Genomic DNA, 24,789 nt, shown 5'->3' on the forward strand with positions numbered 1-24,789 from the left:
GATTTGAAATAGTCTTTGCAAATTGCAAGTGTGAGATGACTGAGCTGCATTTCTTTACTTTTGTGCTTTCTTGTTGCTGTTTTTCCGTGTTAATTGCTATTTTTTGTTAAAACTAGTAGCTGTGCGTAAACAGTATAGAATAGTTTTGTCTTTCGAAATGTGTACTATATTAATTGAACTGCAACATACATATGAAGAAGTCTAAATTATTTACAAAAAAAGTTGTAGCGAGGTAGACACAATGAGACTATACGAAATATAAATCATGATGCTAGGATAAATCATTAAAGGGAATCAATGAACACTAGCAAAATTTTGCTGAATCAATCCTGTTAGACGTTAACGAGAAGTGCAGTATGCGGTCATTTATTTAAGGAAAATTTACGATATCGAGAGGGCTGATCAAAACAGTGTTAGACAAGATGTTTAATTAAAGGTTGTTTTTTTTTTTCAGGGAGGCCGACACGAAATAAAATATGTAAAATGGCAGCAAAAAAGTACCAGTATGAAACTATGGACACAAGAACTAAAGTAGTACTGGGAGTGGTATACAGGGGAGGAATGAAGCAGAGCACAGAGCTACAAATACAAACATTTCTGCTCGTCCGTTTATCTTGACATCATCAGGACCACTACGCTTGCAAAGTGACAACGGAAACAATGGAATGAGATCTCACGGACATTTGAAATAATTCAACAATACGGGAAATTCTGATGCCGGGTAATAATTATTTTTATATTTTTTTATATTCGTTTGATTGATTGTTGTTTTTAACTCGCAATTTCGAGCCGGACTTGGCCATTGGTAGAACGGTTGCGATCGCCGGTGGAATCCTGGCTACTGAATTCATCGTCTGATCGTGGATGTTGATGGTGCTGATGTTGAAACTGGGCCGCCAAAAGACTATCAGCCGTCACCTGACCCATGAATTTCCGGATATCAGCAAAGTAAGACGAAGTGACGGCCGTCTCTGGTCTCACCGAACCAGAGCTTCCCAGGTGAGTATCCGCTGCATGCACCTGTTGCATCACCATCAGATCGGCTGCGGTGGCCAAACCTTCCGGGCTGCTCACCGTTACTTCCGGACTGACGGACAGGACACTGCTGCAGTTAGCTCCACCATCAACCCCGCCTGCGCTGCCATCCATTTCGTGTTTCTTCAAGTGCCGGTCCAGGTTGGTCTGCTGGCCAAAACAGCGCTCGCACAGCGGGCACCTAAGCAGCCGCATCAACCAATCAACCACTTCAATTAATTCAACGTAAAGTTAATACATTGGATTGTACAAAATACAATGCTCAAATTAAGTGCAAAACAGCTAAGTTATTTTTTATTCTTCAAAAAATTTAATAAATTTTACTACAATATCCGAAAAATTGTTTACCCTCTCCTACAATATTTTCTTTACATGAAGTAAAACTGTGAAACTTTAAATTCTCAACATCACGAAATGCAAATCGCATCTTAATCAATTTTTATACTTCATTTTTGAATATTTTAATTTTACTTTCGAATTATTGAGTATCCAAAATAGAGTTATAAGCCTACCTGAACGGTTTCTCCTTGTTGTGAATATTGCGAACGTGTCTCTGCAGGTTGGACGAGATGGAGAAGGAGCGATCGCAGTATTTGCATTTGTAAGGCTGTTCGCCCGTGTGAGTCCGCAGGTGGCGGGTCAAGTTGGCCGAGCGGGGGAAGACCTTGCCGCAGAACTTGCACGAGTAGCGGTCGCGCGATTTGTTGATCACAGAACCTGCTCCACCGATGACCGACGGATTGGAACTGGAACCTGGCGACGTTCCACTGCCGTTCATCGCCGCCAGATGATCAGAGTGCTGGTGATGATGATGGTCGTGGTGGTGGTAGGGTTTCGGTACGGAGAGGTGCGGGTTGACCGGATGTTGATGCCCACCAGAGCGCCGGATCAGATCCAAATTGTTTCGTAGGGAACCGTTTAAAGCCGACAGAGCACCAAGACCATTGAGCAAAGGCGTAAAAATCGGAGGACACCTGCGTAAAAGTACGTAAACGATGAAATAAGGCCTATAGATTTGACAATTAATATATTTATACCTCGTCGGTAACAAATGGTGATGGTGGCCTGATAGAAACGATGCGTAAGAAGGACGTCCGTCAGGCATCATCCGGTGGTGAAAGTTCATTGCTTCAAGCATTAAGGCCGGATGTATCGGGCGTGGATAAGCCAATCCGCCGTGTGATGCGACGGCTGATTGCTGCTGGTTCAGGCTATTACCGATGGAAGCGAGCAGAGATGGCGGTGGAGGAGGAGGGTAAGCTTCGATTTGTGGCGGTGCCACCTCGGTTTTGATCTCTTCAGCGCTGCTGTTGCTGCTACACGGAGCCGGTTTGATTGTCGAAACTGGGCGAGATGGCAATACATCGTTTTCGCCCTCATTTTCAGCATCTTCATCCACTAGCAAGGAACGCTGATCGCTGCTTCTGTAATAAATATGATGCCGTTATTAGATTCATGTAACATAATTAAACGGTTAATTATAAAAAGGCAAACGTACTTGGGAGTATCACGTTCGTTTTCCTTGGTCGATTTCGAGAGATCCAGCGGCTGTTCGCCAGATTCCTTCATTCTTTTCTGGTCGCTAGCCACTTCCCTGTCGCTGTGGCAGCTTCCGAGATTGCTGCTGCAACTGCTGTCGCTCCGCCTCGAGTGTCGATCCGTATCAGTTTCATTTCCTTCTCCGCCTTCATCACCTGACGATCGGAAGCGTTTGCGGCGTCCCAGCTCCGACGCAAAGCTGGATGAAGCCACCGAACTGCGGTCGTCTGTCACGTCAATGTCTGATTCGTCCGAGCCATCCTGCTCAGACGGTTGGCGATGCCGGGGTGTGGAAGTTGCGGCCGGAGTCAGGCAGCCCGCCATCACAGACGGATAAGATTCGTTGGCAGCGGCTACGGCCGCAGCCGCCGCCGCCGCCGCCACCGGAGAGAAGTGATGGCTCAATCCGGCGGCGTAGGTCGACAGCAGCGACGAATTGAACTGCGGCAGACCCATGGATGGCGTCGGTCTGTACAAGTGCATCAGGTTCATCGGCTGCTGGGCGAGTGATGCCGACTGATGACTCGGTTGCAAAGGAAGTGGCGGCGGAGGCGGCGGAGGCACCATGCCGCTTCCGTTGCTACTGCTATTACTATTGTTGTTGGTGTGATTGTTGTTGTTGTTGTGGATGGCGCTGTAAGAAGCGTGGCTCATCGGGCCGGCAGAAGAAGAGGCGGCCGCCGCAACTGTTGCCGTGTCGCAAAATCGCCGATGCTTGGCCAGCGAAGTGACGGTGCTGAACGGCTGGCCGCAGCGTTGACAGCGGATCTGCAAGCGGCAGTCGGCGTGCATGCGCTTGTGGCGACACAAGTTAGAAAATTGGGTGTAGGCTTTCAGACAGACCTCGCATTGAAACGGCTGCAACCAAAGAATAGATTTTAGATAAAGATTCGATAAATTTCTTTTGATGGTTCTTGACGTACTTTGACCGAGGAATGAATGTGGGTATGTTGTTTGAGTCCAGACGACGTGGCAAAGGTTTTGCCGCACTCGGGACAAGCGTGAGCGCGAGCGCCGACGTGAGATGACCGGATGTGGCGCTGCAAGTTCGACGGATCGGAGAAGACCTTGGCGCAGTGCTCGCATGGGTAACGCCGGCCTAGACCGTGCTGGACGACAGCGTGGCGAGAGAGGAGTGGTCGGCAGCTGAAAGCTCGTGAGCAGAATGTGCACGGATAGCGACCCAGAGGAAACTGGTGAACGCTCACCAGATGCGAATCAACCCTTAAAAAATAAAAAGAAGAAGAAGAAGAATGTGATTGTTAGAGCTGTCCGTTTATTTTTCTCAAAAAATAAAAGGAGATCGACTCAGGGCTGTAAAAGATGTAGGCACGTGGAAATCAATACGAAACATAACATTTTCTACGACTAGGAATTAAATTTGAATTCAATAAATCTGTCAGTGTTGGATTATTCAATTTCGCTTATTTTTCTGTCTGGTTTCGCAGCAGTCACATGGCCGAGACAGTGACCGATAGTTCACGCTGTATATTTTATTGACACGTACGTATGCAAGTTGACTGAAATAAAATGTAAAAAAAAAAAAGACTTACTGGTCGACGTCGTGGAATGGTTTATCGCAGACCTCGCAACGAACGGGAAGGTCGATGTCGTCGCAATCGGTAAGTCGCCCGTTTCCGTTGTGGCTGTTGTTGATGACACCAGATCCTCCGCTCCCGCCACCTCCGCCAACTCCTCCTCCAGCGCTGTGGTTAAAGTAGCGCTCGGAACCTTTTATGGCGATTTCAAATTGATAATCAACTTCTCGCTCAAACTTTGACACTTTCTAAATAATCAGACTGCACAATTGTAGACACACGAAATGTTCGGTCAGCAAATGAATTGTGTAGATAAGAGAAAACTGAACTGATGTCGACTTGGGAACGGAAGCAACTGTCTCTAGTTATATTCGTAACTCGCTCCTCTTATACATGTACTACCATTGTGATAATCGTTATAGGCTGGGCCGGGAAAGAGAATATAAAGCGAGATATAAAGATGGCCGGTGGAACAAATTTCGACAAATCACAACCACGCGCGCCGCGATGACACAGGTAAAAAAAAAATAATAATAATTGTGTACAAGTTTGCTGTATATCCCGGAAAAAGAAAGGGGGGAATATAGGTAGGTAGGTCTCTGGATCCCCTATTCATGTGTATAGGCTACTATGGTCACTCATAATCAAACAAAACACTACCGGTTCTTTAGGACACCGTGCTGTACACACGGCTGGGCTTTACTATCGAAGATTTAGTCTATTGCTGTGTACAGTGGACAATGGGGGCGTGAGAAATTTTTGATCAAACTCGAAGGGTAAAAAAAAAAAGGGAAAGAAAAAATGACAAAGCAACTGCCCTGACTGCTGTAGATGTGGTGGAAAGAGGGTGGTCAGATTCGGTTCGGTTTGTATGTATTTGAAACATGTGATGGTCTCGTTAACTTCCCTTGCGTCCGTCAAATTCAGCTTCGAACATCTGCTGCCCACTCTGCTTTTAAAAATAACTTGCGTTTGGCTTTTGAAATCAAAGCAATCATCATTACTCTATCCAATTTAATCACACTGCCTTTTTTCGGACGCTGATTTGAATTGTATTTTGTTATCACTGATGGCATTGGATAATTTTGTTTAAGACGAGTATAATTTCTGGTAATTTCTCAAAGACAATGTTCATTATCGGTAGGGATAATCTAATGGCATTTTCATCTCTAAACTTGTTTAAGAATATGCAACAGTGCGGGTAATGATAACGCCTGAAATCAAGTAGACGACGGAGTGAGACCGGGTTGTTGTCAAATACTGTAAGAATCGTTATAGAGGCCTAACGTGCGGCATGTGTGTGTGTTCAGTCTGTCGACTAATATTTATGATTCATCAGTCACGGTGGTCGGTTGACTGCACGAGAGGACGAAGGCAGGGAAGTGGTGGATGTCAAAAGGTCAGGTGCGCTTCACCTGGCTTATTTTTCGTCATTGCAACTGCTTTCTACGTGAGTCCTGCATGCTCTGTATATACGAATCACCGGCAAAGTCACCGGAACCCCAGCACAGTCTGCAACACTCGACACACACACGTAGCCAAACAAAAAAATGCGACGAGCTGCACAGATGAAACTGCTGTTGGGGGAAGTCACGTGATCCGGTCGGCGCTCTTCCTCCCACCTGCTTGACTCGCAATCACCCCAACCGTGAAAATTATCATTCTGCTCTCTCTCCCCCCCTCACCATTCCTTTCAAAAAAAGCTCTGATTTACGGCAACAGCTTTAATGTCACTTTTGTTCTTTTCCATTATTTGAAGCCTATTGGATACTGAACGAAAAACCCATAGAAATCTTTCTTTTGCCTAGGCAATAAGATGGTAGATGGCGGCTGAATTGTTATTCTACTAATTACGTAACGCTGCCGTTAGGGTATTAAAAGTACACGTGGAAGATGATGAACTTACCGGAGTCGCTGTCGGTTGATCGATCGGCAGAGCTCTCCATAGAGGCCAAAATAACCTGCATCATCATATCAAATCAAAAACCAAATTATTAGAGATTCTAGACTGCATGATTTCTGGACTTATTTATCTTTATTATTACAGTTATAAGAACGCCGCTCTGTAGTGTAATTGACGAAAATAAAAAAGGGGAACACTATCATCGGCATAAAGTAAGCTGGTAGTACTATGTCATATGGCAGCAGCAGCAGCTAGACCCCCAATGCGATGACGGACCCACACAAAAGACGACAAGAGTGGCCTTTTCCGGGGGCGTTGTAACATAAAAACCCCAACGGAAGGTCCAATCCATATATAAAGCATCCACAAAAACTGCAATGGCCGAGAGTGGGCACAAGATTTGCCGCTTGCGGTCTATCCTCAGTCTAGGGCGGTGGTGGGGGGAGAAATAAACGAAGCCAATTCGATGGCTATATAGACGCGTATAGTGAATAAAACGGAGGCATAGAATCGTATATAAGGCCTGCGTGTCTATAGGATCATTATCAGTCCATTTTGGCGTCCTGATTCTCTCTCTTTTCCCTATTATTACGTGTCAAATGGTTCCCCTTTTCTTTTTTCGTCTTCTTTGCATCTTTCTCCAGTCACACTCGCAGTTGTGTAAGCCCCTGCGACCATTAACCATTCAGCCCAGTCGGAAACAACAACTGAAATGCTTCCGATGCTCGGCTATATATCCAGCAACGCTATTCAATCGGCTAATTTGAACGAAAAAGGGGGGCGTATGAAAAGCGGAAGAAGAAGAAGAAGCTGAGGAAAGTGAAAATGAATCAAAAGAAATCAAATATATAGCATAAAAACGGGGCGCTGGACCGCTGGAGGGTATAAAAGAGAGATTAGCTCTATTGATGGAGAAGAGAGAGAGTGCGCGGGCAACGGATAGCCGGCCTGCTCGACCATCCGTGCCGTGTTAATGGCGGTCACTTTACGTGGACTACGTGACCCGCATTCAGTGGACGTCGATCTTTTGTCGCCAACAATCAACCGAGAAACGAAAATCCACTGGGCTAATGATCCTGCGGCTGCACTGCTGACTTGAATAGACGCGCAAAGTTCATTGCGCCAAGTACTGTACACACATAGCAAAGCATTGGCTTTAACATGTCTCTCTGTCCGGCTTTCAGGATCAGAATTCTTTTAATCAAGAAAAAGCCTTCGTCAACTATAAGCGCACGTTTGGCTATTCGAACCATCAATTCTAAGGATATTTTTCTTGATGGTACAACCAGATCCTACTTTACTTTTGCATGTCTATCTTAGAATTGATGAACGAAAAGGAGCCGGACAATATTGGAAAAGTCTATAAGCCTAGAAACGAGTAAACACTATCCCGTAGCGATGCAGGATGCATTTGAGTTGTACTTACAAAGGCCCTACAAACTGTACACAAATAGAGGGGCGCGCTGCCGATCGGCAATGGCGTGCCAGAGTGAATGCCGATCTATTGAAAAATTGCCAGTCCCTTCTTTATAGATATGGAAGAGAAGATTTTTATCTATGAACCCACAAATAATAGAGACGGAGTTTGCCCGTTCTTCTTGAGCGCTCGACCGCAACAGAATCATCTCCATATGGCCATCACACACACCTCCGATTTATCTTCTATACACACATACAATAATAGGCTACTGATTGGCTCTATTGTCGCCTTCCGCATTTTCCGTCGCTAGCCTACACACACACAAGTGCCCCCCCCCCCCTACCACCTTTAATTTCAAATGGAACAGCCGAAAATGGTCCGTTCTACCAAAAGGCGATGGCACGACTCGTCAGTATCTAATGACCCTAATGACAGAATCGATTTGTTGGGGTCCTGTCTCGCCCAACGCCACAGTAACTATTTTTCTTGTCAAGGAGAACGGTAGTCGGAGAATCTACAATGCACATTTGATCATCAATGATTGTCGCCCGTCGGTCTCTTCCCTGCTGTCACGAATGAATTCAAACGCCCATCAGTGGCGCAGCACATAGATACGCTGATGAAGAAAAATCAATCTGTTGGATTCGTATCCTTGCACAGCGATAGTTACGTAAAGGGCCTTATAGACTTGTACATATCTACACTTTCTTTTATGTATAGACCCTAACAACGAACTACCCCACAAAAAAAAAAAATGCTTGGCGACTCCCAACGCGTCTGATGGATCAATTTCAATCGATTGTGTGCTCCCTGGCCGGCTGGTCTATACACACTACATATGCCTCCTATTAGAATCCCTACATGTGCCAGCAACTAAAACCTTATACTGGATGGATACGGCAGAACCGTGCACGTTAAATATAATAATGCGGGATAAGAGTGTTGAGGGGGTATATAGATGGCATGATGGGAGGAGACAAGAGTAGTGGGGGGGGGGAGGTCGGTTATCCATAAAAAAACGCGGAAATAAATATACCGAGAATCAGCCTCTCTCTCTATGGATAAAATACAGTAGCCTTGTGTACAGGATTGAGAGATGGGTGGGGGGAGGCGGGAGAGAGAAAAGAGGCCGCTGTATTATGGAGTGTATATATATATAGACGATGGAAATACGATGTGGTTGTTGGTGGGTTTTGCGGGGGGGTTTTCTTACCCCATTCACATTGAAATAAAGGGGCGACGAGAGAAAAAAGAAATGTGGTGGTGCCGCCACAACAGCCAGCAGTAGCTATTCACGCTGTACACGACAGCGATTGTCACTTAACCCGCAGTATATAGAGTGCGCCCGTCTGATCTCTAAGTGCTTCCTAATGACAGGCCGTGCAGCAGCAGCAGCAGCAGCAGCTCATATATAGTAGAGAATAGAATGAGCGAAAGCGGGGCGAGATTGGTAGAGTGAGCAGAGCAGATATTGAGAATATTGTGTGTACGTGTGCCACGTTGATGGAGAGCGTCGAGCGCTTGTATAGATTTGAGACTGAGATAAAAGAGGAGAACATAAAGTTATAGCTAAAGAAAAAAGAAAACTGATTTTTCTGTACAGTAAAAGAAGAAGTTGCAAGGCCACAGGGAGAGTAGACACGAGGCAACACAACTTCTCGCTTCATGGCTATGAAAGTCAAATCAAATTAAAAGAGTTGATTGACCATTAAATGACTCGATTCATCAGCAGACGAGCGTATAGGTGTGTAGTAGTCATTCTTGTCCAAACTTCTCAAAGAGTTTTATTTGGTAGCCTAAAAAAGTTTCTAGTCTCGTATCGATCAAAGAAGATTTTGAAAAGAGACAAATTTATGACAGTTCGTGTGGCGACAACGGATGTTGTCGAGTTGTTGGGATGTCGCCCGAAATTCCTCGTGTCAAACATTGTCCAAACGGCTCAAACATAAAAGTCTATCAGTTGTAGACACACGAGCGAAGCGCAATATTTATGTAGGGCCTATGTGTGGGGGGGAACAATGACATCGGCGACGTCTGCTCGTATATAAATGGCACCGAGGGAGTAGAGAGGGGGCGGGAATTGATTGTGTTGAACCCATTAAGAGCGGATCATAACTCAGTGGCAGAGCACACAGTCACAATTCTGCCCCCCGTGCACGAAGCGATGCAACACAAATATTGTTTGTGAATGCCTTTTCTTCATTTTCACCCACACCTGGCTGTACATGTTTGTACGCGCAGGGAAATGTAATCATTGAATAACCCCTACGGAATAAGCTAAGAAAATCGTTTAGATCTCTGCTGGCCTATAAAGAGTCGACGAAAAATGTTTTACAGCCAAACTTCGTAGCCGTTTTACACTGACAATTTATATTTCGGCTGTCTGTCTCATTTCCACCCCCCTACTTCCAAATCCATTCCAAACACAACAGATATTTCATAAAGTTTCGTACAGAAACACAGGTTTGTCGTCAAATCATTCTGTTTCTATTCCTCCAAGAAAATCTGACTTTTTAAAATTCCGACAATGATAAGTTTGCAAAGTGAAAACACGAGGCAGATTTGAAAACAAACTTGCATGAAAAATAAAATGTTATGTTTTCTAATATCAGCATGACCGTTTTTTAACACACAAATCTATGACTTTACTGCAGGAACAACACTGGATTTATTTGCCCACCAATGACCTATGTTTGTTTCGCAATTGTGATAGTTGAATACTTTCCAAATTTTAAAAAAAGGTTTTCATCTCGAAAAGCAAAGGGCAAATAGAAATTGCTGTGTTTACTACGTTTTCGAATCTAAATTATTTGATTGTATTATTTATAAATTATTTCATAAATTATTTAATTGTTTTCCAGATAGATTGTAAACATAAAGATCCTTAAACAATATACTATTTAATGATTTCAAATTTTAATTTACCTTTCAGCTGAATTTCGAATATCGTCATTCTGTTTTTTGATATATTAAACTTTGTCTCTTTTTTAAACTTGTAATAACGAAAGCAAACGAAATTTTTTCTTCTAATTAGTCACCTTAGGAAATCGATCATTAAAAATCGATCCGTACCTTTTAAAATCCAAACCGTTCAAAAACGATAAAAGCGGTTTTTCTCATCCAACATCCGCTGGACGGATGTCAGGATGAGTTTAGTCTCAAATAGCCAAGAGGGGAATAATAACAGCGGAATAAACAGACAAACACGTGTCCTCTGTGCAACCTAGATATGGTACTCGGATTCGATTAAGTCTCTCTTCCTGTCGTGGAATAAAACAAGCCTACACACACACCCACCCCGGGCATATACATGCACAATAGCGGTCCATATATAGGCGTACACACAGCTGAGGTGTCTACAAATGACGAAGGGAAATCTATTAGCTCTTTGCCATGCCTACCACTATACTCTCTGTCTGTGTAGCCTACTACATATAAAGGAGCTAGAGGAGATACGAGGTCAAATTGTAGTCGAGAGAGAGATATCCGGAATGGGTGGAGTTTGGCGGGATCAGTCGACCGGAATTCTATAGAGACATTACGCATTAAGGGCAGGCCGCAAAAACGCGCGTCAATAGGCAATTGTCGTTGAATGGAAAGGGAGAAATGAGAGTTGAGCGGCAGCTATATAGCGAGGAACAAGGAAGAGCACGGAAAAATAGAGACGAGCTATATAGCGTCTAATAGAGCAGGCCATAGAGACACGTTATACTCTCCATGATACTGATATATACATATATAAGAAGAGCTCGGTGCTATCCGGCAACAGCAGCAGCAATGAAGAAGATGTCACCTTTTATTATCAGCTGCAGGCACCAAACAAACCATGTTCTATACCAATACATATTATATATAGGCGAGCGCTATAGAATTTTAACACAAAAAAAAAGGACCCCGGCCACCCGATCTGAATAGGATCATGTACAGGAGGAGGAGACCAAGAAGAGAAAAACGGCGAGCGGAATTCCCTGGGCTGTTGAGGGGAAAAAGGGGGAGGCAAACCGGATGAAAAGGATCGTTTCCAGCACATTATGCCCGACTGTGTGTGTATAGAGACGTCAATGATGGGAATAAGAATATATATATAAGGAGGTGGGACATGACCGGCCGCATAGTTTCATGTATAGCGCCGCGCATCTCACTGTAAACCTCAGCCAACACCTCCCATTTTTTGGGATCCGAGCGTTATAAGTCTTGACACACGGGCTGGGCGACTATAGAGACATGTCCATTGAAAAATAGAGAGAGGCCTTCTTTTTTTATTATTGTCTGGTATATATATATATATGCCTGATGCGTTTGGGGCGTATATATAATATGGACGCGCAGAATATTTTTATAAGAATACCACATTGTGGTGAACCAACTATTCCATCATTTCTGCTCTCTGGCGAGTCTTTATTTATTTATTCCGGGAACGGATCCTCGGCATCACTTTCACGCCCTCAAATTTCATTCAGAAATTTTAGAGCATCAAACTGTCAATTAAACAAAAATTTTAAATGCTTTTTAAATCGAGCGGAAAGGAGAAATTATTAATTTCTTTTAATGTCTGATTTGTTTTTTAAATGTAAAAATATGTTTGACGAAAAACTTCCGTGTTTGTCAAAATGTCCCTATTCTAACCCAAGCTAATAAATAACGGTCAGTGTGAAAATGGATAGAATTAAAAAAGGTCAAAGATAGCACGAACAAACACAGCTTGCCACAGCCTATATCTAGACTGTACAATCATAGAGTTGCTCCTTTCATTTATTTGGGACTCTATTCCGCCCAGCTGTAGGCCTTGTATAGCAAACATTATTAAAATGCATACTGGGTTCAAGTTGATTGGCTGTGCAGGCACGTTCAAGTGCACAAACAAAAGTCTAAGCTTCTTCAAACCACAGGTGTGAAAATTAACCCTCTCTTCGACCATCATTCTTGTCAGCTGAGGGTCACCAAGGAGGAACTCGTCTTGACCTTAGATATATCGAATTCAATAGGGAAGAGGGTAAAGCGGTAGGGTGACTCATATAGCTATGCATTATTGTTATAGATAGAAGAGATACTATCCTGGATAACTTGTAAAAGAAAAAGGAGCTGGTGGTCAGTTGGATCTATTCAAGAAAAAATGTACATCTTCTCTTTTATTCCAACAAAAGCAGCATGGCCAATGCATTTCATAGTTTGAAATGCGCGTTACATGTCTTATACTCGAGTCGGCGGTTCTCCCTTAGTATTTTTCTCCAGACTTTTGACGTGTTGCAAACACCTCGTCTCCCATTGATTTCCTTCTTTATCGGCCTTCTTCTTCCCAATGATAACGAATTGTCCCACGTCTACCCCTCTCACATGTCTTCTTTGGTCATTGAATGGAACCCTTGTATGTAGCTAGGGTCGAAATATAAATATAATAGGCGACCCGATGGGAGAAACTCAGCCCTGTACCTCCTTTTGATAAAGGCTAACTTGTACACACAGCAGCCAGCCTGGCCATGTTCTCTCTAGTGTGGGTATAAAGCGTATGCAGGGGAGATATAGATTTCAAGAGTTTGCACCCTTCATTGACGCGGCACATATGTAGAAAGAATAAGAGACGATAAGGAGAGAGAGAGAGGAAAACCTTGTGTGGACGGCCAACAAACGCGCACAGGAGCGCTTTCTCGCCGGCTGACAATTTCTATTCATTGGAAAAATTTTTCTTCTCTTCTTCCATTTTCATTTTTTCTTTTTTTAGGTGGGGCTAAAGTGTGATCAAAATAATAATCTAAAGAATGGGAGGAGGAGGGAGAGATGGCCTGCTTATTTTCTTCTTCTATTGACTATAATTTCATTGTTATTTCGTCCGTCCGGATATACAAACTGGGCGCAGAGCCTATTATTCTTCCATTTACAAGTTGTTGTTCCCATCTCTCAAATTTTGGTACAATGCAATTCAAGGTATTGTGTGATTGCGGCGTTCATATCATTAAGAAAACGGTGTGAAATCTATTTTGATTTTTTATTCCCCCAATGTTGTTTAAGCCTTTTATTATTTCGCTCAGAAATTCTACCAGCTGACAACAGAGTCCAGCAGAGAGTCCGACGGTGAAAATTGGACGGCAAAAATAAAAATGTTGTGAGCTGTTGAGCCGAAGAAACGCCCCACATAACTGCCCAAGTGATTTGAACGCTGACATAGCTCCCAATTTCCCAGACTTGTTTCTCCAGCAGCTTGTAAAAATGTAAACTATACAACCATCGTCGTTTGTGTTAACGAAAAAACTCTCTCACAGTCGTACACGTCATCACAGTGTCACGACCAAAAGAGACAACTGCCGGAGAAACAAGAGAGTCAGATGACCTACTAGTAGTCAGTTGCACCCTCTTCAGTTTAAGCAGAAGTGAGAAAAGAATTATAAACGACATGGAGAGAGAGAAGAAAAAATAGAAAAGAACATCAATACAGTTTGGACAAGAGAGAGAAATCTACTCTATACAACGGGCCAAGCTGCGTTTCCGGCCCCTTCAAACCTAACCCAAAAAACCAGCAACCGCCACCACCCCCGTCGTTTCAACCCTCCTCAATGTTATGATGGGGCGGCCGGCCGGAGAGAGAAACAAAAAGAAAAAAAATCTGCGTGTTGAGAGAGAAGATGAGGTCATTTTCCCATCAACCACCGTTTTTTTTTCTTTTCCTTCTTAAAGAAAGAAAAGAGTCTTTTGACGTTCATTGAGAGGGGACGAAAAACATCAGCCATATAGTTTTTCTTTTCTTCAATTAAATTTAATAGCTCTCTCTTCTCTTATGCCAACACCATTTTTTCTTCTCTGTTTAGTGAGTGAATGAGGAAAAGAAATAATAGGAGGAGGAAGCTCGGGAAAAACCAAAACAAATGAGAAAAAAAAAAAGGGCCATCAACCAATGAGAGAAAGTGGCCTGGCCTTCGCCGACAAGTAGCCATAATTCTTTCGGCCGAGTCTTCACATAAGCCCCGCCGTCTTACTGCGCATAGATCCAAACAAACGTTAAAAAGAGGTTGCGCGTTATTCACGGTCGGACGTTGAGTGTCGATTATCCGCTGATTTATCTCCCGAAACCGAAATAGAGAGAGAGGCCCCAAATGAGAATTGAACAGTCATAACATCACAGTTCCCACACACACATCCCTTTCAGTTAACTTGTTAATTTTTTATTAGTATTGAGCTGCTGGACTTGATTTTATTTCCCCCTTTTCATCTGATCCTCCACTTTGATTTTATTATGTAAATATAATGTTGCCGGAAAATACAAGGGAAGCAAAAAGAAACACGGCCGGTTATCCTGCCGGCCCATCTCGCCCTTTTTTCCCTTGTAATTTGTTAGTGTGTGTGTGTGTAGCGGATATTGTGTTACACACACAAGTGTCGAAGGCGGAGGAGAGAGAGAGAGAGACGGGCGTTAAACGTCAATCAAAGGAGATGGTTGAAACGGACTCACGCAAATCAAACGGACCTCTCTAGTGGCCCAGCCACTCTACATACACACACAAGGCTGGGCGTCATAAATGACGTTGAATATATAGAGTCCAGCTCCATATACCACGGCGGGGGTATATGGCCAGGCACTAAAGTGGAGAGAGAGAGAAAGGCGTCGTGTGATGTTCCATCATCATCAACTTGGGCCAGTAGTAAGACGCGTGAAACACACACACACATATATATATATTTAGGAGAGTGTGTGTGTGTGAATAGACTTTTCTCCGGAGAGACGTGGGCGACGGCCCACTCTCGGCGCCGTGGGGGGATGTGTCACTGCAGCCCAAGGATCGAGGCAATTTAGCCAGCCATCAAATGCAGCTGGAACACGGCGGCAGTACATGGTGAAAGCGGGGAGGGGGCGATGATCTATAGATCTTTGATGCAACGCCTCCCAGTGGCGGCAAGGCGCCACCCGGGGCCGGCCCTATTTTTCTATCTAAATCTCAAAACATAAGACACACGCCGAATGGGGAGACGCATCACGCAGTGACACGACCATCCCGGGCCCTAGACTGTCGCAACAGCAGCAGCAGCCGGCCGGCCGTCGCTTTCACAATGCGTTGACAATATCAAATCGTCTCTTTTGATACAAAAATAAAAGAGGCGCCACCCCCGCTCTTCTGCTCCTGATGTCTCTCCCCCTAGCTCCTATATAGCTCCTTCTCACCAATATTATTAGCAACTACTACATGTTTGTCCTGCCGAGCTGTCGCCATCGTGCGTGTACGGCTCTCTCTCGCTCGCTCGCTCGGTCATGTCGGGCGCTGTTCTACAACAACTGAGGGGGATCCATCGTGTAGTGAGTCGGCTCCTATCAGGAGCCAGACAAAATAAAAAGACTTGCGCGAGAGACAACGTGACATGACACTTGACATGACCGATAATAAAAAGTAAAAGCTCGACGGTGCAAAGAAGAAGAAAGAAGAGAGCGACTCTCATTCAATCGACCAGTTCCATACGCCACGATGATGACATGGGACCACGGCCAATCTTCTTCGCGACAGGGGGCCCACCCCCCTTGGAAATTCAAACACAAAAACAAACTTTTTTTTTCGGGTTGACAGTCGACAAACTCGACATCTTCTTCTTCCCACCCGCTGATTTTGGCTGATGCGCTTCGATATCACCAACACCTTGCTGCTCCTGAAGCTCAACAACATTCCAAGGGAGAAAAATCTATTATACATGTACTACTATGTACACTCGGGTTGTTATAGTTTGTGTATAGCAAATAATCGAGTGGCAGGCAGGGTTGATTTGTTTGGCCCTGTCTCAAAAAGAACAAATAAGAGAGAAACGTGTGCGCGTTATACATGGCGAGAGGCATCCGACCATCTTTGTCAACATCACTGTTGATTAGACGACAGCAGCACTAGTTGGCTAATACACAGCTGGAGAAAATGTGTCGTCTTTACCAAACAGCTGGCTGGGAATTAATAATCATCTTTTCATTAGATGAGAGACATTTGACTCGTTATCGCTCAACTACTCTTATGCGATGCACACACGTCATTTTCCTTCGCCGATCTGGTTGGCTATATATTCAACAATTCACACAGAGGACTTTGTACATGTTACATCTACTCGTCAGAAACAGTTTTAGTGTTTCAAAAGCAATTGCAATCTCAAGTGATTTGGCTAGATAATTCCGGCTATACTCGGTATTGGTGATGACGTTTCTGTACCATTCAAAATTGTATGTGTTTTCCAATGGTAAATTGACACCCCCGTTTTGACTCGGTTGAAATTATTTTTCTTTATTATTTTGAATCCAACTACTGCCTTGTCGGCCGGTGTTTATTTTGTTACGACCTACAGTACGTTAGATAGGGGCGATTGAATAACTAATTCTTTCGTCACCTGATGCCGTCCAGCACAAAACCTCTCTAGCTCGCTCGCTTGTTGTGTGAAGCAACGCTATAGTTAATTAGGTAACCACACCCAGACAACAATCGGTGGCTGCCGAGTCTGTCTGGGTCGGCTGCGACCCTAATTAAAAACTAAAATGTTAACTAAGAAAGTTGTTGTGGTTGTTGTTTGGCTTCCGAGAGTTACATCGCGTGCTACAAGTTCGGGAGGGAAAGAAAAGATTTTGAGCGCGCGATTTGAAAAATACATTTGAAACGTTTCGGTTTGAATCATGTGGCCGAATAGTCAGAAGGTCAAAGTGGACGCAAAATGGAACGACGAAATGAACATTACTCTCTGCTCAAACTGTCAGCGACAGCTGATGCTGGCCTTGTCTCCGGGTTCCGGCCGGTTGCCGGACGCTGTTGCCCCCACACAGCAACACGGACATCATTGGCCGACACGTCCCGCGACATCGGAGCCAATAAGCGACGCCCGCGACTTTTGAAACTCTCATCGCATCTCAACGGTTTACATTTCAAATATTCCAGCCAAATCATCTTCATCAGATCAGCCAAATGATTTGAAAAATCACGCCATTGGATATACAGTTTCATATCTAAAGTCTCTCGTTTTTATTTCAATCTCGATTATTGACTCTGATGCAGCAGCAGCAGCAGCAGCTGATGGACGAGATGGCTCATTCTGTTCACAACAAACTGAAGAGGATCGCTCTAGCGATGCGATGCGATGGAGAGAGAAGTGACAAAAAACACCGAACAAACCCGAGAGCTAGGGTGTGATTGGCATGGATATCAATTGGAGAGTGAAGAGCTCAAATGCACCCAAGAGGGGGGGGGGGGGTGGAAAGCCTCTGATATGCAACTGTCAATGTGTCAGAAGGACGTATAGAATCAGATCAAAAACAAGCGCAGACCAAATAGAAAAAAGAGAATGTGACGATAGAAGAAAAAAAAACCTTGCACAGGATAGATCCCAAGTATACTTGGGATATGTTTGCAGCTTGTCCCTCCCCAGTTATTCCCCGCTGGTTGCTGGAACACACAAACAAAAAAGGAGAGAGAAAACCAAAATGAAAAAAAATAAAAAGGGAAAATAAATATCAATAATAGCGACGACCTTTTTCTCTTTTTTTTATGATTTTTTCGCTAGCTCTTGTAATTCTCGCATGAGCGCATCTGATTGGCACCAGACAAGATTCCCATGTCGACCCGTCACATACCCGAAAAAAAAGCCAATGGCTCTAGGGGAAAAAGAATATAACAATCAAAGAGTCTATACGATAGTCGTCTCCGCATGAATATTGGAGCGGCACAGCAACGGTTTCCATCACCCGGTCAACAAAATGCAGTCCTGATTGAAACGTCAAAAAATCCGACTTGTTTTGACTGAGATAACAAAGTGACAGGCGAACCAAACTCATCTTTTTTTCGAAGCAAAGTCCGTGTGTACCTATAGAGTCGCACTTGAGTTAATAATGTTGTGTGTAAAACGAACCCAATGGCCCCGCGTCTATTTCTCGTTGCTCGGCAGTAGTCGACACCCATGTAATCAAGGCTAATTGAATTACCCGCTGCCTGGATTCAATTCCATTTTAATAGAATGTAAACACCCCCCCATTCACTTGTTCACCAATTTAATCAGGCACAATTTAAGATTTTTGTTCAGTCGGCAATTGAGTTTTACACTTTGGAATTTCGAAAGTGAAATTCCGAAGAAAAGTTCGATGGCGACAGGTATGTAGATTGAAAAATTTTCGCTGGTTGGCCGATCCAAAAAGAAGCGCTTGATTGAATTACAAGAGATGCGGTCGAGCGTTTCTGTTTTTCACAGTTGCAGCTCGCGATATCTCTCTACGGTTTCTATTGTAAACACAGATAGACGAGTAAATGTACATGGCTCTATCAAGCGGAAAATCCCGCAACACCTTTACCAACTGAACGTCCAAACAAAAAAGGGGGTTGCCCAGCCAAGAGAAATGAGAACAAACGAAATGAATCAACAAAAAATGAGCCTCCGTATTTTTCGCATTGTCGAGTTGGTTCTGATCCCTCTTGACCTGATTGCATTGAATGTTATTGCCGGCCATGGGAAAATAGGGAAAAAATAAAAAAATAAATGTTTCTCCATAATCACTGCAGGGTCTTCTTATTGATTGCCATTCAAGTAGACAAGGGCTATGGATATACATAGATTGCGATCGTTGCTCTACCAAATAACACACACAGGTGGAGAGCTATGTAGAGATGTGCCTGTGTCCTCTGCTCATCTGTCTCTGATGTTGGCCGCCTGCCCCCCTAGCGCTTTTCTCACCCGACTAGAAATTATAATAGAGAAAAGAAGAAAGCTACTATACAGCAGCAGCCGAATGAATACAATCCAGGCTGCACACACACACTACTCTGTGTGTGTGTACCAGAGAGGTGTTGGAGTGGAAATAAGAGGATCAAATATCCCAGTGGCCGGCCGGGCCGGCTCTCTCGGTCCGCGTTCAAGCGTCAGCACGGCGGAGGGGACCCCCTCCCGTTTGGCATTCCACCACAAAAGGATGAGTTCAATCAGCCGAAATAGGCTCAATAATGCGACACAACACCCGTACACCGCACTCGTTCCTTTTTTTCTCTCTCGGTCGTCAACACGTCACAAAAGACCTAACTAGCTCCGCCACAATAAACTAGCAATAGTACAAAGCTCGCGACATTCATCAGCTGGGTTTGAAATTTTCAATTTGGTTTTCTAACCAAATTTTCAAACGTAAAGGACCAAATCTCTGGCCGGTCTATGTATATCATTCGACACAATTTGAAGAGGCCCCTCTTATCACCAGTGCTCTCTCGACGTCAGTTGTGCCCGTGGTTTTTATAGAGTAGCTGTTGCTATATAGACTCTCCTATATAAAAGATACTGCGCATGAAGTAGCCTATTATAACAGCAAAAGAGTGGTGAATAGAGAAGAGACCCTAGAGAGACTAGACCCCGAAATATCTTTAGATTTATTGTAACATCAAGTATGTATAGGTGATGGACTTATCGGCAGGCCTCTCTCTATACATCAAAACTTGTCTCTATTTTCGGAATGCAATGGGATAAAAGCGAAAACAAGAAGAAAAAAAAAAGATCTATATTGGGATAGAAAATACAGTAGCCGCTGTGTATAGGCCCAATGTGTGCCGAAAGTATTTGGGATTTTTGTTAAAAAATAAAGGGAATTGATTTCGCTCGACTGCGTTTGAGATCTGTAGAGAACGTACCGAAACAAGTATAACCGTTCCTTACACGTCAATGTGTGAGTGACAGTTGATGTTCGTCGCCTCAATCACAACAGAACATTTACAGTAGCCCAGCACGTCTACAGAAACTTGTGTCTATAGATTAAATAGCTGAAACTGCCACACAACATTTGTCTGACAGTTATAGCGCCTTTAGGCCTATACACAATGCCAGCCGATGAGCCGAGAGGAATGTGCTGGACGTCACGACGGGCTTATCCCGCGATGATATCATTTGAAACAGAAAATTTCGAAACGGTGTCACAAATCTTGTTAGCTTTAACAAATTTAAAAAGGGAGAGGATTCTCAATCATCAATCGGACCGCGCCGGCCGACGTGTCAAAAATCATCCCCACGACCAGCGTATGTACCTGTGTACATATCCAGTGTGCAAGAGGATAGACACACGCACACATCTAATATATATACAGCGCGCGTTTTTTGATTATTATCTAGACAGATACAAGCGATTGTATATTATACATGTATATCCGCGCGCGGCCGCCGATAAGGGTCGTGTCACCATATAGTCCGGCGTGTGTGTGTTTGTGTGGATGCGGCGCGGCTCGGTTTGTTTTGTGTTTGTTGGGCTATCAGCGGACCGGTTCAACAAGTTTGCGCCGTGTATATTAGTGCTGTGGCGCGCGGACAAGAACGAGCAAACGTCAACTGAGCGCCGGGCCCAGGAGCCGTGAAGCGCTATCTTTTTCTCTATTTTCTATTTTATTTTTTTCCCCCAAAAAAAGAAAAGAAAAACCAATGTCTCTCGTCCAGAGTTTTACGACCGGTGGGGGGCTTTGAGCTGGGCTCTCGAATGATGGGCGGACAAGCCAGAAAAAAGAGACGCGATGGGCTATACATTGAAGGAGACTATCTGGACGATAGACGAAGAGCGAGCGGGGGTCTCTTGACAGATCTATTGGCCTTATTTCATCCACTCATACTACGGCCCGGTTTTCCCTGGCTCAACTCGGCTTGGCCAAGTCTCTCACTCTCTTATTATTTGTGGGGGCCCACCAAAAATACTGGCGGCACGACAGCAGAGGAACCCAATCTAGCAGATAAGATAACGAGGAGCACAGGGAACCCACCAGCAGGAGCAGCTCGGACACACAAGAGAAAAATAGCGCACGGAAAAAATATCAGCAAAACTTGGAAATGAAATCTTTTAAAAAATGGTCCCCAGCACCTTGTAACCATTTCAAAAAATGCGACGAATGCGCGGTATAGTATATTAGGTATCGATTGAACCGGATTTTTCCAGACACACTTGATATATCTCCCGGAAAAAATGCCCGGGAGACAACAATAAATGAAAAACTCCCATGTTTCCGTATACATTCATTAAAATTTAAAAAAAAAAGTTCATTTTTTCAAAAGTCTGGCTGGACGTCCGTGCCGGGGCTATTGACACGGACATTATATTGCTCACGTGAGTGAATGGTGTCGGTCTGAATTGATCTGATCCGACTGTTTTTGTTTTTTTTTTGTTTTTCATCCGCATAGTGTCATTGACATTGTGATTGGGATACCGAATTTGTTTAACCATAAACGCTGGCGGATGACATGAGGTTATATCTCTCCTTTCGATCGTTTCCTTCAAGGAAGGACTGAACGAAGTTTCACAAATATGTTCCGTGCGGTTCACCGCGCCCTTCCTTGTGCGGGATCGTCCCGTCTCCACCCCAATCTCGCCCTCTTCCTTTTACTCACCCATTTAGACCCACACATCAACAGGAACCAGATGAAACCGCAGAGCAGTTCGACACACTAGACGGAATTGGTTTTTCGGGTTGCGCGTAATAATAATAACGGATTTCTAGATCTCCCTCTTTTGACTGTACGCTCGTTATCTTATCATCTATGCCCATCTTTTTTCTTCAGTCGACATGTGACATTCATTTAGAGAGAGACAAGTTAAGAAATAACTGTTGATTTTCCCCCTCCCGTTTTACGACACTTTTGGAAATCGATTTTATTTTGGGAGGGATGATCGATTCAAAGCAATTTGAATATTCCAAGACAAGCGCGAAACGGTCAGCTGAGAGGTCTAAACTTTTCCAATATTTAAAATTATAATAGTAAAGCCTATGTACCGTGGAATAGTGACGGCGATGACGGATTGAAGCTGAAGCTGCCGGGGCGGAGTTTTGGCTCGAGCTTACACACACACACACACACAAGCCGCGCTATCAACGGAAAGTCATACGTCATACATTTATTTTCGTTTTTTCCCTATATAGCTTCCATATAGGTGCACAAACACTAGCTGTCGATCCTACATGGCGCAATGCTATTATATACAGCCTGTTCTTATATAGCATGCGTATAAAAACGTGTGTGTGTATATAGACGACGGAGGCGGCGGCGGCCACGGCGGCGGCCAGGTATGGATGGTGCTAAATGACCAGGTATAGCCTCCCTGTACTTATAGCTTCCAACTCCTCCCTCTTTGGCACGCCGAAACAACAGGAATAAAAATTGATCAAAAAAAGGAGTAGAGAACCAACAAAAAACCAAAGATGTTAAAGGGGTCGAAAACACGCAAATATTGAATAGACCTCAACAAGCGTGACTGAAGGGCTAGAGTCTAGAGAAAAGTTGCGGCGACGATTTTAGACATGGACAACGAGCTGGAGACATGCGCCTTATTCCTTTTTTTGTCTATATAATAATAATATTATTCCTTCTCTATTCTTTTCCCTGTAGGGGACGGCCGCATTTGTTTTTCTTCACAAACTCAAACCCGCCCATCTCAACCTATCACCCCCCCCCCCTCCCTATATTAGACACAACCGACCGCTGCTGTTGCACACAGCTCGGGACTGGGCAATATACACATATAAATTTCTACATACAAATATGTATATATTATAAAAAATGGCTATATCATAAAACACTTTCCCGCTCGTCGCCCGGCCAGTTTAAAAAATTTAAAACCAGCAAAGACAAAAAAAAAAGTCTCCGACAAATAAAAAGGAGGAGGAGAAGAGATGAATAAAATGAAAAATTTGTAATCTCGCCAATCTTTTATGGCCTCGTCGGGTGATGGTGGTGGTGGTGGACAAAAACCGGCTCTCGGCGTTCGATTCGATGCCCAGCGCGAGCAACAAATGCGAGCCCGTCTCTAAAATTCTTACGACGGGAACAAACACACACACACACAAAAAAAGGTGCCGGCAGGTAACCGAAAACAACAAAAAATCTTTTCAGTATTTTACAAAAGAAAAATAAACGATGAAGCGCTCACTTTTGTCCATCAAATTATTCTCTTAAAAATGTCAAAGCGTTTTTTCGGCACGGAATATCTATCTTGAATTGACTATCTCGAATCAACATGGCACCGAGATGATAATCAAACTAATAAATATTGAGGGATGAATGGCTCACTTACCAAATGATGATATGTGTCAATGGATAGGGGTCAAAGATAACAAAGTGTTGGTAGTAGTACTACTGCCAGACGAGCCGTTAAACGAGTTGAGCAACACTCGACTGTCGGTCGGTTATTCAAAAATCACCACTGAAGAAAAAAGTTTTGGTTCGCCGACGTCCTAGAGCGATTCGTCCTCCGGAATAATGAACCCAAAAGTTCTCTGACGGATGAAATCACACGAATGAAAATTGTCTTCCCTGTCGACGAGACGATACGAGACGATGTGCGTAGAGGATTTTTGAAACGGAGAAAGTCAAGAGCCGAGTAGAGATGCGACCAGCTGGCCAAAGTGTCACTGCGAAGATGGTCGCAGACGAGTTCACACACCCAAAAAGTGAACGGAGGAGGCTCTTCTTCTTCTTCTTCTTCTGGCGGCCGGGCCGGGCAGAGACGAGAGAGGATAGATGGGGCCCAAGGGACGACACCGCGCAGATATCGCCACTATCATTGGACGACTGTGATTGAAGCTCCACCTCTCGGCCACGGACGGCGACCAATGGGGCCGGACTCTCGACGGATGATGAGAGACGCCCACCCCTTTTCTCATCGTCGTCCGTCTCCCCTTTTCAATTCTCCTCCTCATCATCTTCTTCACGAGCGCCCGCCACCCAATTCGTGGATGATCTCATTAAATCTTGGTGGCAAGAGACTCACGCCGAGATTTGGGCGGAAAGCAAGAAGCTGCTGCTGCCACAGTGCCACGTCTAATTGGCTCGTTAAATTCCATTTTAACGCAATTGAATTGTATATCAGCTGTTCGTGTGCACTTTTGACTCGATACATTTCTCGACAGACAAGTCCAGCCAACCCAAGATTGCAATGTACTTAAATGTCACTTAAAATTTCGTTGAGGCCAACACAAGATGCACGAGGCAGACGTGATTAAAAGCACTGGTAAATCACTATGAAGACACTGTGCGGAACACTCGGAATTGATCATTTTGTCAGTTGGTTATTTCGCTAAATTTTAATTGATTTGCGTGTATTGATTTTAGATTTAAGGAGACGTTTCTTGTTGGACACTTTTGTGTAGTAACTCACCCAGGCAACATTGTGTCGAGAAATGAAATCGACCGCAGATGTCGCCTCATTTGAGCGGGAATTTTTCTTTTATTTCTTTACCTTTTGTAGGGAACTGGAGTGATTTTTATTTAAATCCTATTTCAAGGTCGAAACATTTTCAAAGAAAAGATGTTGCCTGAAATTTGCATATTTTGCGTTCAAGGACGTCGGAAGGAAGATTTGATTTGAAATTTGCATATTTTGCACTCAAGGCCGTCGGAAGTCGTGAAAATGT

General features: G+C 44.0%; 1 protein-coding gene across 2 annotated transcripts; it reads right to left on the reverse strand.

Annotated features, from left to right (window-relative positions):
- Window positions 1–149: 149 nt before the first annotated feature.
- LOC124329022 (MDS1 and EVI1 complex locus protein EVI1-A-like) lies at window positions 150–24,537 on the reverse strand. 2 transcript variants are annotated; one of them, XM_046787933.1, is made up of 8 exons: window positions 23,451–24,537; window positions 6,019–6,073; window positions 4,128–4,305; window positions 3,498–3,798; window positions 2,534–3,432; window positions 2,073–2,459; window positions 1,548–2,009; window positions 150–1,216 (listed from the first exon to the last, which is right to left on the reverse strand). In XM_046787933.1, the coding sequence occupies exons 2-8, from the start codon at window positions 6,056–6,058 to the stop codon at window positions 772–774; spliced, it is 2,712 nt and encodes a 903-aa protein (XP_046643889.1). In that variant the 5' UTR covers window positions 6,059–6,073; window positions 23,451–24,537; the 3' UTR covers window positions 150–771. The 2 variants fall into 2 exon arrangements, with proteins under 2 accessions (XP_046643889.1, XP_046643890.1); XM_046787934.1 differs by having other exon boundaries at window positions 1,094–1,244.
- Window positions 24,538–24,789: the final 252 nt, after the last annotated feature.

The sequence above is a fragment of the Daphnia pulicaria genome, chromosome 3, assembly GCF_021234035.1.
Source record: "Daphnia pulicaria isolate SC F1-1A chromosome 3, SC_F0-13Bv2, whole genome shotgun sequence".
NCBI classification, from domain to species: domain Eukaryota; kingdom Metazoa; phylum Arthropoda; class Branchiopoda; order Diplostraca; family Daphniidae; genus Daphnia; species Daphnia pulicaria.

Bases quoted from the DNA above. Each gene is read 5' to 3' on its own strand.
- LOC124329022 (XM_046787933.1), bottom strand. From the start codon at position 6,058: ATGGAGAGCTCTGCCGATCGATCAACCGACAGCGACTCCG. The intron at 4,306-6,018 runs GTAAGTTCATCA...TCGCCATAAAAG, and splicing joins ATCAACCGACAGCGACTCCG to GTTCCGAGCGCTACTTTAAC. The intron at 3,433-3,497 runs GTACGTCAAGAA...CTTTGGTTGCAG, and splicing joins ACATTCATTCCTCGGTCAAA to CCGTTTCAATGCGAGGTCTG.